Here is a 14,360-nt window from a genome sequence, read left to right on the forward strand (position 1 = left end):
GGTTGTTTTGAAGATGAAATATGATTGTTCATATGCATGGTCTCTGTGTAATGCAGATGGATGAAGAAAATTAATAAAGCTGAATCTATACGAGTTAGCATTTTCCTAAATATGCCCAGTAATAGCACTGGCATACCAGTGGTGATTTTCTCAATAAAATTATTCTATTCCATAAAGTAGATCATTTGGTTATATGTATATATGTTTTCTTGATGTTGGTATCTCTACCCTTTCCCCCCATTACAAATACAACATGACCTCTTTCCAAACACATGTTGCTCACCATTGGTGTACCAGAATAAAACCAGGTGGCCCATATGCAGACACCTCAACCCTGATTACTTTAGATTGCATTTGTAGCAAACAGATTTGGGATTCTTGTCTCACCCAGAGCCTACATCTCAAAAGAATCTGCCCCAGCCATCAGCCCACCTGTCCATCCATCCCCAGCCAACCAGAGCCGACAGGACAAGAGGCGTACAACTGACCTGGGGAATTTAATCAGAGCCTCTTAGAACGAGTCTATAGTAGTCCATATGCATATTCCTTATCTTAAGAATTCAAATTAAGAGGTGCTGAGACTAAAATTTTGGATAGTAGAGCCTGCAACTGCATGTTCTTATAGAATTGGGGCCATAGCAACTTAACAAACAAGTTCCATCTGAAATAAAAAGTTCAGGAGAAGTAGAAAGTAAGTCAGCACAGAAAATCAGAAGAGGAAATGCAGAAGACTGGCAGAGAAAGCAGAGATAAGAGCCCAGAGAGCTCCAGAGAGAGAGGAAGGGAGTTGTACTCTTGACTTTCAGTTTCCCAATAGATTTTTCCCTACTGTTTATTTTTTGCCTGGAGATGTCAGCCAGAGTCCTTGTACTATCTTTACAATGCCTCATTCCCCTTTTTATTTGAGCCAGTTTGAAGGGATTTTTGTTCCTTGTAACCAAATGACCCCTGTTGGTTTAAAAAATTCTCCGGGGTTTAGAGATGTCTTGGGTTTCTTTTTAGTCCTTGGTGGGGAGAGAAAGAATGCTTGTTAAGAAAAAAAAAAAAAAAAAAAGTTGAAGGAGCTTTTGAGTGGGTGACAGATGCCTGAAAGTGAGAGATTAGACGGCAGCAGCAGAAGGTGGTATTCACATAAAGTGCAAAAGAAGAACAAAAACATTCTATTAAGATTCATTAGTGAATAATTCCAGGAACCAAGCAGAAAAGTTTAGAGGTGACTGGTCCCCAGGGATAGTGAGAATACTGAAGGGAGACATGCATTGTTTTGAAAGACACAGTACTTCCTATAGACACTTTCCTGGGATTTAGTGCTAAAAGGAGAATCTGCATGTGGTGAGGACTAATGTTTCAGGTTAATTCCCCATCAACATAATTGATGGTGATTTTTTTCATTATAGATTTATTTTCATTTTTAGAATACGTGTCCATTACCAAATTCTAAAATTAAAATTAGATGATATATTTAAACCAGTCCTTGGTTATGGCAATGCAATATGAACTTACCTAGAAAACAGAGGTATCTCTAGAAGCCTATTATTAAGCTTTATACATTCAGTCCTCTTCAAACACTTACCACATGCCTGTCACTCTGCTAGGGGCTGGGAAACAAAAGTGGATCAGTCAGGCATGGTCCCTGCCCTCATGGAGCTAGTGAGGATAAGTATAAACTAAGTAAAGAAACAGAGAAATGAAAGGAAATAATGATTACCTGTTATTGATAATGTTATAAATGTTGAAATACAGAGTTAGGAACCGGGGACTTCCCTGGTGATCCAGTTAAGACTCCACACTCCCAATGCAGGGGGCATGGGTTCGATCCCTGGTCAGGGTCAGGGTCAGGGGGGAGAATTAGGAGCAGGATCCACTGTGGATAAGGTGGTGAGGTCTGTTTTAATCACGTTCAAGATGACCTGAAGCAACTGGATTCTCATGAGAATTTAATAATTCTATATAATAATTATTCTACTCAGTAATTACTACTGGGTAGATAACTATTTAGGGGAGATGCATATCATTCTTTCAGGCACTTTTATAACTTAATGACCAGAAGAAGAAGAGAAGAAAGGAAGAAAACCAAGACTAGTTAGTGCCCGTGATGTACCAGACATCACCCACATACATTATCTTACCAAAGCAGCCATTACTTTTTTAAAAATAATTTTAAAATTGAAGTATAGCTGATGTACAATATTATGTAAGTTTCAGGTGTACAATATAGTGATTCACAATTTTAAAGGTTATACTCCGTTTATAGTTATTATAAAATATTGGCTATATTCCCCATGTTGTACAATGTACCCTTGTAGCTTATTTTCTACCTAATAGTTTGTACCTCTTAATCTCCTACCTCTATATTGCCCCTCCTCTCCTCCCTTTCCCCACTGGTAACCACTAGTTTGTTCTCTATATCTGTGAGTCTGCTTCTTTTATGTTATATTCACTAGTCTGTTGTATTTTTTAGATTCCACATATAAGTGATATCATACAGTATTTGTCTTTCTCTGACTTATTTCACTTAGCATAATGCCCTCCAAGTCCATCCATGTTGCTGCAAATGGTAAATTTTCATTTTTTTTATGGCTGACTAGTATTCCATTGTATATGTATACCACGTCTTCTTTATCCAATCATTTGTTGATGGGCACTTAGGTTGCTTCGTATATCTTTGCCTTTTGGGTAGGCATTTGCAAAGCAGTCATTATTATACCCATTTTTTCAGATGGAAGAACTAAGGTCCTAAATGGTCAAGTTTCTTGCCCAAGGATTCAGTCAAAAGCTTTTTCCGCTATACCCTCCACTAGATGTAGATCTAACCTGCACAAAAGGCAACAAATTACTTACTTATCATGACCTGGATTAATTTTAAAATAAGGATCCTTTTAGTTGTATAGTCTACATTTTATCCTATAAAGTCTCTCAAATTATCTCCACTCTTCAAAGCACCTTTTAAGCTAATGATTCTGACCTAAGGGCCATATAAATTCAAAACTAATAATGTCATCTTCTACTGGGAGGGGAAAGAACAGACTTCATCTGAGTGTCAGGGGCAAGGGCAATTCAAACAACCCATCCTCAGCTGATGCCATCTGGTCCCAAGATGTCTGCTTGCTTTATTCTTTTCTCAAACATACAACCAGATTTCAACTAAGAGGTTGTTTCTTTCTCTTTTTTTTCAGAAATTTTATTTTTTTAATATTTTATTTATTTATTTATTTTGTCTGCACCATCTTCATTGTAGCACGCGGGATCTTTTAGTTGCGGCATGTGGACTCTTAGTTGTGCCGTGCATGTGGGATCTAGTTCCCTGAGCAGGGATCCAACCCCGGCCCCCTGCACTGGGAGCCCGGAGTCTTACCCACTGGACCACCAGGGAAGTCCCGGTTTGCTTCAATTTAACCATGGCAACAGCCCCACCGTCAATTTCTTTGCTCCAACTGCCCTGTATCTTAACTTCTTCCTTCACCATAGCCTCAGAGAGTTAATGATTCACTGGCGGTTCAACATGTATTGAGGTGTCAGGCGCTAAGCTGGATGCTGGGTACAATGGATGAGATGACGTCGCCTCGAGGAGTCTGGTCTCATAACTCGAAGACATTCTCAACTGTTCTCTCTGCCCTTTCCACCCCTTTCTCCTCCCTCTGCCCTGGGAAGGGATCTTTAGCCTAGTCCTTGGGGTGGTTAATCTTTCCATGAACGGGCTGGAGGTGGACCAGCTGAGCCTGCCAGATAGAAAGATCAAAGGCGCCTGGAACCCCGACGCCTGGAGGAAGCCAGCCTGGCTCTCAAGAATGCCACTGGCACCGCGCGAGTTTCCTAGGGCATCGCCAGAATTTGGAGAAGAGGATGCAAAGCTAAGAAAGGAAGTTCCCCTCGCCAGCTGGCTGGAGTTTGCGCCTCTCCTTGTTGGCTGAGCAGGGTCATTACCCTAGAACCTTCCCTGGCGGTGTCTTTGCGCTGGGCCAGTCCGCATTGGCACACGCACCCGGCCGTCTAGGAGGCGGCGCCCGGAAAGGGATGCGGACCCAGGAGGCGGTGTAGGCTGGGGCTCGAAATCGGATTCTCCATCCTTCTTCTCCCGCCCACTTCCAGAAACTTGTGTCCCGGGTAGAAAAGCCCCAGAGGAGCCGTTCCCTACTCCGCCTCTTGGCTCGGGGCCCTTTCCTGCCCGAGAGCCCCACCGGGCGCTTGCCACGTTCTCCCTACCAGCCCGAGACCCTGCACCTCAACCCCAGGCCGACTTCCCACCAGCCGGAAGCGCAGGGCCCCAGCCCAGAGCAAACCCTCCTACTCCCCCTGGGGTGAAGGGGAAAGCTTTGCTGACCTGGATTGGATCGCGGGACCCTCTGCGCAACCGAGAAGTTGTAGGGGGCATGAGTCCCGGGCGCTCGGATTTCTCTCCCCCTTAGGGGTCGCGACGGAGCCAACAGCAGCCGGGCCCTAATCCATCCAGGCCTTTAATCCATCACCTGAAATCTCTTTGAGAGCTCAAGACGAACGCGCGCACACATCCATACACCAGGGTTGCACAAATCTTTTATTAATATTTTCTGAGGACTAGTGGTTTGATGTCTCGACTGGCATTTAAGCGTTAAGAATACACTGCATGCCACCGTGGAGCGAATAGAAATGTAAATGAACCTGGAGCCCAGAACATGCAGCCTCTTAAGAAAAAGTAATTCCCAAATATTTTCTTTCTCTCCGTTTCAACGTCTTTTGTTTCTTTAATGAGACAAATCCCCAAACAGTGATTCTGAATGTGGTTTCCCGACCAGTAGCCTCAGCATATTTTGGGAACTTGTTAGAAGTAGAAATTCTGGGGCCTCACCTCCACCTCAGACCTCTTGAATCTGGAACTCGGATGGATGGAGCCCAACATTCTACTTCCAGGAGCTGTCCAGGTGATTCCCATACATGCCCAGGAATCCCTGGCTCAAAATCCTCCCTGGGCAGTGTTTCCCACTGATCACTAAATATAACTAGCAGGTACCAACCTTGTTTACCACTTATCTGTTTAGAAAGAAGTCTGACGTGACAGTGGGGAAGACTGCTGGAAGCACAATGTGTTGCCTATAAGAAGTCATAGAAGCAATCAGAAGGAGAAAGAGAGAGAGAGAAGGGAGGAGAAGGGACTTCCCCAGCTTCAGTCCACTTTCAGTATCTGTCTCCTCCTCCTGAGAACTCGCAGACATGCTTATTTGAAACACTTCATTTTCCTTCCAGGCTTCTACAACCTGCTTTGGTCGTTCTCCTTCTAGACTATCTTAGAAAGCACCTTCTAAGATATTTTTTGTAACTGAGAGGTCACACCTCCCTCACCCCTAACTATCTGGCTTGTGGTAAAGGGGGTCCCCCACTCCTTCAGATACCGCTTGCCTCCTTTAAGATCGAGACATGCCAAGTACCTGTGCTGGCACGGTAGGCTCAAAGTCACACCCCGCTGGGACAGGCTTGAGAAGAGCACCAGACATTGGGAAGCAGGGCATGGTGGGTGTGGGAGGACTGATGATCTGGCAGAAGAGAAGGGTCCATGGGAAGGAGAGATGTTTAGACTGTGGATGTGTGTGTGTGTGTGGAGGGGGGTTGTCCTGTGCCAGGGCTACTGGTAGCCACAACCCAGTCATTCCCACCATGTTGCTTGCTCCTTTCAGTGGACAACACTTGGGTCCCCTAGTGTGCCCAGGCTCGAAGGCTGAGACCCCTGTGCTCAGGGTTTCCTGACAGCCAGGCACCAGTGTAGCCCTTCTATTTGCTGGTCCCAGTCCCTATCTTTGTTCTCTGAATTTTTCTGAACTCTGGATTTCTAGGAAATAGTCACATTGGTATAAAGCTCTGGACAAAATGGAAGAACATCGAGGAGGGGTAAAGGATTGTGTGTGTGTGTGTGAGTGTGTGTGTATGTGTGTGTGTGAGAGAGAGAGAGAAATTGTAACCTTCAACATTGCATATAAGGGGTGTGTTGGTTCCTGCAATAAAAAGACCCTCGCTTGTGCATGCTCTTGAGCTTCCTGCCTGAGTACTTTCAGGTCTAGTCGGGTCTAGTATAGGCAGCTCACCGCCAGCCACTTAGTACAAGTGACCAATATGTGCACGGATCTTTTCCATTACAAAGCAGTTGCGAAACTATAATTTCATTTGAGCGCCACTAAGGCTTTGTGAGGTGAAAGAGGAAATGTATGAGTACGATTATTATTATCATTATAATCACATTTATCCCCACTTTTGGAGATGAGAAAACTGAGAATCCAAACCTTTTCAGGAAAGAACTGGACGCAAAACTAGGGCTTAACTTGCGTGTCCCGTGTGCACAGCTTCAGGCCTTATGCTGAAAGCACAGGCTGCAAATTGTCGGTGGGAGGCATGAGGACTTTTTTAACAAATTCTTTTGCGGTTGGGGGTCCTCAAAGAATGAGCAAGCAGAAATTTCTTCTTTAGGGGGCCGCCTGCGTAGAGTGCTCAGAATTTTGAGTATTTATTGTAAAAACGTGAGTGGGAGCTTGGAAAATTTGCTGAACGTGAAACGCAGACAACTGAATCACGTTGGGACGCATCTCTGACTTGAACTCTGGGTCGGTGAGGCGAGGGTAGATGGTCCGTCCCTCTGGTAGAAGCGAATTTGGGAATGGTGGAGGTGGCCAGAGCTTAAAATGCTCTCTTGAGGGTCAAGTCCGGGTAGGGGGTAAGGGAGGGGGAGGGAAGCCTGACACCCTGAGAGGTCCTCCGACGTGCGAATGACAGGTACGTGGGTGAGGAGTCACCCGCGTTCCCAGCGCTTGGAGAATGGAGATGTGGACTTGGTAACGTGGTGACTATCTCTGGCAGAGAACATCCCTCCTGGCACAGCCGTTCCCTGGGTCAAGAGCACCGCTGGCTCCTTCCCTGCTGTCCAGGTTGAGGGCTCCACCCCCTAAGCGGCCTTTGGTGTTGGTTGAAGGTAAGTGCAAGAGCGGGGGAGCCCTTACTCAAGGTACCTAACTGAGCCGAGAAAAAGGAAAAAAAAATCGAAAAGAAAGAGCAAATGAAGCGGAAGTTTCAAGGCCCTCTGCGAGGAATAACAGTATAAATAACCGAAGACGTCTTGTAAACACTGCGGTCATAACCCCGAACATTAAACAGCCCTGGTGGCATCTGGCGCATCGGCCGCCGCTGGCTGCGCTGGGGCAGCGAGGGAACCCGGTCCCAGGCTCCTCGGACTCGCCTCTCTGTTTATCTCAACTTAATCTTCCCCAACGAGCTGTTCCGTAGCCTGGAAGATGTTTAAATTAAAACCCAATCCACCGGAAGTCGTGGAGAGGAGCTGAACGCGCTGGCTAATGTAACCGAAAGGCAGGCATGCGCGTTGTTATAAGTAATTCATCAGTTATTAATAAGAAATATATAATACACGTTGCAGCCCTTTGAAAATCGTAAAACACATTCCAAAGGTATGGCATTTACGTTTTTCATCACTCCCAGTATTTCTTCACTGTTTTGCAGCTATGGGTTGCTTGGGTTCATGTACGCGCCTGGAAAGTTGTAGAATGTGGAGTTTACCTTCCTGCTCATGTTAGCAATTAAACTGTGGAATAACTGAAAATCAGATTTTTCTTTTCTGGTGTGTTTTTCTCTTGAATTGTGTAACTGTTAATAACTTTAATCCTTCCCTTTCTTTGTTTACAGTTACATTATTTCTAGTTGTCTTAAAAGTAACGTGCAAACTTGAGGGACTAGTTTCTTTTTGAGGTTTCAGTGCAAAATATGATCTGCACCTTCATAGTGGAAATCGTATTTAATCGTTGTCTATCTCTAGAAGTTTGGATTGAGGTTCCAAAGAACCACTTTTATTATATAGCTCCCCCATAGTTCCCCATCTTTCTATTCCTAATATATTTTAAAAAAATCACACCAAATGTCGGGGCTTTTAGCAATATAAAGAAAGATTTATTTTTGAAAGTAGCAAAACTTGTTTGAAAAAAATATATATCTTTAAGTGAATTACTTTATAAATGTGACTGTCAAAGTCAGCTATTCTATGATCTACATTTTACAACATATTGTACAAAAGATACACATTGATAGGCTCTTATTATCTATTTATATATTTATAATTACATATTGCACTTGGACCAGCAAGGCTCGCAGAGTCATTCACGGTAGAAGTTAATAAAGTTAAATAGATGGGAATCGTTGTAAGTACAATTGATGTCCTCTGGTTTGGAAACGAATCTCCTCGTCGCTGTAAAGTGTTCTCGAGGGGTGGGAAAGGGAGAGGAGAGTTGCAAGGGGGAAGAAGAGACAGAGAGCAGGGAGGGCAAGGGTCGCCTTCCCGGGGCCCGCTCCCCCACCCCGGGAGCGCGCCTTTCCCAGACTCGCACCTCCAAGGTCAGGACGCCGTGGTTCCACATAAGCGGCTTGCGGTCACCACTTCTTTCAGGTCACTCTCGGGTTTCCCGGCCACCATAAAGGGCCACGTCTGCAGGAGAGAAGAGGGTGGAGGAGGTAAGTGGCCGTGGAGGAGGGGTGGGATGAGGCGGGAGCCCGAGACCCAAGGAAAGGGCGCCCAAAGGAAAGGGCACGGTGGGGGCGGGGGCAGGCAGTGAGTTGGAGAGGCCCGTTATCTCTGCAGTTTTCCCGGTGACCTAGTGCGCCCTGTGGCTGGGTAAAGCAGAAAGCAACGTTGGCGCCAAGCCACAGCTCGAGGTGGTAGAGCAAAGAGGGGCTCGCCCTGGGTTCGAAGTGAAACCCGAGAGAGGAGACCCTTGGAAAGCCCAAAGTGGCTCCTGCCCTGCCACAGCCCGGAGGCAGATGCTAGGGTGAACCGGAGCAGGGAAGCCGAGAAGGACCTCGCGCCACTGGGCACCGGGTTCAAGGTGAAGCGCCTGCTGGCCCTCTTCTGAGGTCCTGGTCAGGCTTCCCAGCCCTCTCTCTTTCACCCCCATGGATTTCCCTACTTCTATCTTTGGTTTCCTCCATCACAAACGCGGGTTTTAACCACAGTTTCTAAATTAATCGCCAGCTCTTAAAAAGAAATAATGTTAATAAAAGAATATAGCCGCGTATTTTCACATTGTGTTCCTACTGGGCTGAGCAAGCATAGCTTTCTCTTGCCTTCTCCGTTCTGTGTATAATAAAGCTCACTTAAGTTTCTTATTCAAAGATGAAGGCAGCAGCAGTTGTAAATGAAGGCACTGCTTTCATTTTCGTTCCAGATTTTAAAAAGCTGTTTACTCATTCAAAAACCTGACTTTTAATTAGAAGGAAAAATATTTTTCACAGCAAAATGTGGTTTTGCATTCCCCCCTCCCCAATTCCTGAAACCAATTCAGAGAGAAGACAATTCAAACCTTCAAACCTCTCTCGCTAGTGCCGACCGATAAGAAGACTTTTAAGAGGAAAACCTCTCCTTCTTATCATATATAAACAGAGGTGGTAGTTAGTTTTTGTTTTTCTTTAGCCCCTGGAAGTTTTAAAATTAAATCAAATGAAAAAGGAATTAAAATATAGTTCTTAAACAGTAAAATGCGGTTGAGAAAAATATTAGACTCAATGAGCATTATTTTTTAAGATAAAAAGTAACATGTTCTTAAACTTGAAGGAGAGTGACCTATTTTAATATTATTTATTACACTAATACTCGTGATAATGTTCTGATTATGCTAGTATTTGCTAGAAATTCTGGGATTCGAAAATGTTAATCCATCTATAGGAGAAGTGCAGAATATTTAAATAGTTGGGGACTTATGTGACAATTATGGGGGGGGCATGATGTGTCCATATGTAAAGGTTCTACATATCCTTGGGAAAGAAACAGAGTTGGCTGTTCTTATTTACAGGAATTAGAGGGGGCGGGGAATCAAGTTTTACTCTTCAGCTGAAAGAAGAATAAAAGGATTACTAAAATGCCGCCTCAGCGCGCAGCATCTTGTCGGTGTTCGCTGTCCCGCACCGGCCCTGAAGGCGCTGGCGCGAGCGCGGAGGGATCCTTCCTCTTTGCCAGCTCGATACGCCTGCAAACTCCTAATTGGGCTGCCACGTCAAATACTCGCATAAACCAACGCGTTCCCGCGGCTTGGAAGGCAGAGAGTGAGGGCCGTGTGGGGCTCGCCTGCACCGGTCCCCTAGAGACGCTGGCTGGCGGTGACTGAGATGCGCGGCTCCCAGGCTGGCGCGCACGCTCTCACCGGGGACCCACTGCTGGCGCGCTGGGTCGCCCCCGCCCCCCTCCCTGGGACGCCGCCGCCGCACCGGAGAACTTACCAGGTTGACCGGGTGAATATAACCGTTCTCGTACTTGTCGTTGGCCAGGATCTGCCTCAAGTGGGCGATGTAGCTGGACGCCAGCCTAAGCGTGTCCAGCTTGGAGAGCTTGGTGTCCGGGGGCACCCAGGGCAGCGTGGTCTTGAGCCTGGAGAAGGCCTTGCTCAGCACCCGCATCCGGGCCCGCTCGCGCGCGTTGGCCGCATTGCGCTGGACCTGCTTCCCTTCCTGGCTGACCCCGCTCAAGGGGCTCTTCTTGGTGGGAGCCTTCCTCCTCTTGCCCAGGCCGCCGCGGCCCTTCTGGGGAGAGCCGGTCTCGCAGTTGGAGCTCTCCTCGGTGCTCTCGTTGGAAGTCACAAACTCCTTGTTCGAGTCCATTTTCAGCCCGTCGCAGTCCAGCATCTCCACCTCTTGAAGGTCCTCCACATCGCTGAGGGAGCCGGTGGACATGTTTGGGGGAGAGGATGAGAGAGACAGGGAAGGGAGAGAGGAGAAAGGGAAGAGAGGAGAGAGACCCCGAAACCAATGGACCCCCCGAACGTGGAGTGTGGGGCAGCCACCTCGGCTTGGGAGCCGGGAGTTGCGGGTCTGGTTGGGTCTCACACCCCTTTCCCCTTCGCAGAGTCTTGAGAAGGAGCCGCGAGGGCTTCTGCGGGCAGGAAGCCGACGCTCTGTTTCCCCACCCCCGGAGTCGTGGCCGTAGAGGAGTGTGAGAGAGCGCTGAGGAATTTGGTGGACACTAGGAATTTATCTGGGGAATAGAGGCGGATCCTTGCAGCCCAGGGGAGGGGCCTGCCAGGCCCCAGCAACTCTCTTAGACCCCTTTCACAACCGGAGGGAAACTCTCACGCACAGCCCCTGATTTCCAGCTTGCAATGTGAATCAACTCCATTGCAGGACGCAAATACCGGTCACCTTCTCCCACTCTTGGCCGGTCTGGGGAGGAGCGGGCGCCACTCGAGCTCCTTCTCCGGGGGGGCCCATCTCCTAAGGCCCGCTTTCCTTCTTAACAGGTCATAGCTGCCTGAAACTGAGAACTTCAGGAAAACGACCACATCCTTTTGCTCTTTCTGGGCCTTCCACCCACAAATCTCACCAGCATCCTCTGGCTCCCCGCTTCCCCCCAGAAAACACCAATTAAAATGCAGGCAGGGATCAACCACCTCCTGCCAACACCTTATAAGACTCTGTGGCTTTTCCAAGATACCTTCACACCTTAACTCTGGTGAATTAAGACAATAAGTGCTTTCTAAGATCATTAGGGTGATGACAGAGAAAGTACCAAAAAATCCATCTACACTTGGTCACTTTAAAGATATCGAGGAACTGCCGGTGTGTACACGAACAGACTTGACCATTGCACACCCACACACAACCACACACAGTTTAGGGGGAGTGGAGGAAATGAGACAGAGTAATACTGGTGTGTGGAAAACATTTTGTTAGTCGATAATCTTTTCTTAATGAAATTAAAACTTTCCCCTAAATTTCTTTCTAGAAATGCAGTTAATATTCTCTTAAGAATGTTAGTTGCTCTCCGACATCACCTTGTCCGGGACTTCTGGTTTCCTCCCTCCCAGTGCTGCCTGCTGCCTTTGCCTTCTCCTTACATCCTCTTGGCTACCCGGGTTCTGCATGTAAAGCTGACATTACAAAACGTTAAGCAAAATTGTCCTGTTCAGAAGGTTCTTTTTTCCATCTCTAACTCCAGCCCCGACCATCTTTCCTGGAGAAGAAGAAAATCTGGGGAGTAAGTAGAAAAGCAAAAGGAACCAGAAACCAAGGGATTGAATGACATCGATGAAATGAAATCAGAGAGACAGAATGCATGAATCTTTCTTACTAGTTCTCCAGGTTTTCTTTCCTTGCAATTAAGCATTGACGATGAGGGGCTAGAGCAAAATGCAAGAGCGGATTCTGGATTCTGAGCTTTTGGCTCGGAATCTGCACCCCTCTCCTACATTAAGATACCATATCTCTAATCCTGGGCTCAGCTGGGAATTCACTAACCTCTAACATTTTGTTTTGTTAGCAGGGTCTTGTTTGCTTTCCCCCTATGCTGTAAACTAAACAGATTGTCAGCAAATCAGTCTTTATTAATGAATTAGTGAGACCCCCCGCCCCCATAATATCTTTGCCCAGGATCCAAAATTTGTTAATCACCGGTGTAGAGATTTATGGGCTCTCTTATTTTCTGTTGTTTGTGCAGGTGGAGATTTAAATGACCATATCCACTACCAAGATTTATTGCTAGAGTGATTGATGTTATAAACCAGGAAAAGGACTCTTCACACAGCAGGGATGATAGAAATATCAAGTTGAAGTTGCCTTTGTCCTCATGCACAAATGACCCAGCACTACAACACAGAAAGTACAATAATTTAATCTGAGATCCAAGACAGCATTAAGAGAACACCCAACAGGCCTGTTAAATGTTTCCCCTCTGATTCCCAAATTAGTTTTCTTTGATTTTCCCTCCCTTTTCTCAGTCTTGGTAAGACATGAAAGTTTAAGTTATTTTTAGACTAAAAGAGCTATGTGAAAATGGGCATTGGCCAATACTTTGTGAAACATGTGTGTGTGTGTAGCTACTGAGATATCTGCAAAATAACCACAGGTAATTTATTTATTTGGGCTCTGGAATGGGATGATAATTAAGAATCAGAACTATGGCCTTACCACATACCAGGCTAGTAAGCTAGGAAGATTTTGCTTAGAGTACTTTTCTTACTGGAGGGAGAAGGTCTGGTTTTCTGCTACCCTTCAGTTGGTAAGCTGCTAAGGCTGTTTGGGAGATAGTAACAATCATAGTAATATATACATCCGAATAGATTTCTGCTCTCTGATTTTTCTAAGGTTTGAAACTTAAAAACAGCAATTTCTGGAAAGGAGCAAAACTAGCTTCATGCCACAAGCTGTTTTTTTGTGCCTAGCAATGAGTATTATTTTTTAGATAAGTAACAATTAAGTCCACTTATCCTGCAGTGATACATTTAGTCTGGGAAGGGCTAGTGGGTTAATAATGAACTTGGGGTATTTGTAAAAACCCTCTAAGTGATAGCTACCTGTTTGGGAGCAAGCTATGAAGAAGGCTGTTATTTAGGTACCTGATGTGCAGTCTTGAAGACAGTAGATTAAGATGAATAATACTTTTTCCTCTTGACATTTTGGGTCTAACCTGCTAATAAACACTTAGGGACAGATGGGTGGGGGAAATGACTTATTGTTGGATTCTACTGAGAAAATCAGTTAAGCTGTAACTTAAGCTGTGCCAGATTCTCCCAAAATATAAACTATAATTCTGTGAGAAGAGAAGCATTTTTGAGAAACTGTATTAACTCTTTCAATAACAAGAGAAATCCTTTGAACATTACAGTTTCAAAGAACTAAATAGAAAACTAGTGGTGTGAGAGCATGAGGTAGTTACTAAAAGTTCTTACCTTACTTTTAAGAGAGAATTTATGCCTCAGAGACATCTGGCCAATTTGTTGCACACTTCTAACAATTTGTTCTGCAAGAAAGGCTATCTTTGAAAGATTTCAATGCTAAGGAAGATTTATCTCCAAAAGTAGTAAAATGAAGATTAGGCATGGAATGTATCCTTGAACGTAAATCCTCGTTTATCAACTGATAAATTTTCAGGAAGTTCAAATTTGATTCAGTTGCACTTGGATGGGATAATTTGCTTCCTTTTTTACAAGAAGAAAAACATCAGGGCTTCTTTTGAACTGACTTCATCTACCATCATCACATTCTCTTTCCCAGGGGGCAGGGAAATATGTCTTTAAATTCGAATTTTAATCCTTTTCTCATACTCCCTACTAGTTGGCCAGGAGGCACACAGGCTGGCAATTTGGTGAAACTGCTAATTCTACCTTTCTTTCTTCACTTTTAATTAACACCTCCAGATGTGTTATTCTCTTTGTTTGATGGTAACCAACACCACTTCAATGATGTGCTGACCTTCTATGCAAATTGACACCTCTTTCTCCATTGGACATAATTGCCACTGTATCCTTTGCCGCTAATTGATTATTTTCCATCTTCAGCTTATAAGACTATTGAAATTTGACTCTATTTTGTTAAATTTTAACTTATTTTGTCAGGTAAGCATTATCTCCCCTTAC

General features: G+C 45.2%; 1 protein-coding gene across 1 annotated transcript; it reads right to left on the reverse strand.

Annotated features, from left to right (window-relative positions):
• Window positions 1-7,943: 7,943 nt before the first annotated feature.
• Window positions 7,944-11,064, reverse strand: TCF21 (transcription factor 21). Its single transcript, XM_061206958.1, has 2 exons — window positions 10,234-11,064; window positions 7,944-8,449 (listed from the first exon to the last, which is right to left on the reverse strand). The coding sequence occupies exons 1-2, from the start codon at window positions 10,681-10,683 to the stop codon at window positions 8,360-8,362; spliced, it is 540 nt and encodes a 179-aa protein (XP_061062941.1). The 5' UTR covers window positions 10,684-11,064; the 3' UTR covers window positions 7,944-8,359.
• Window positions 11,065-14,360: the final 3,296 nt, after the last annotated feature.

Source organism: Eubalaena glacialis, chromosome 12, assembly GCF_028564815.1.
Source record: "Eubalaena glacialis isolate mEubGla1 chromosome 12, mEubGla1.1.hap2.+ XY, whole genome shotgun sequence".
Taxonomy (NCBI): Eukaryota; Metazoa; Chordata; class Mammalia; order Artiodactyla; family Balaenidae; genus Eubalaena; species Eubalaena glacialis.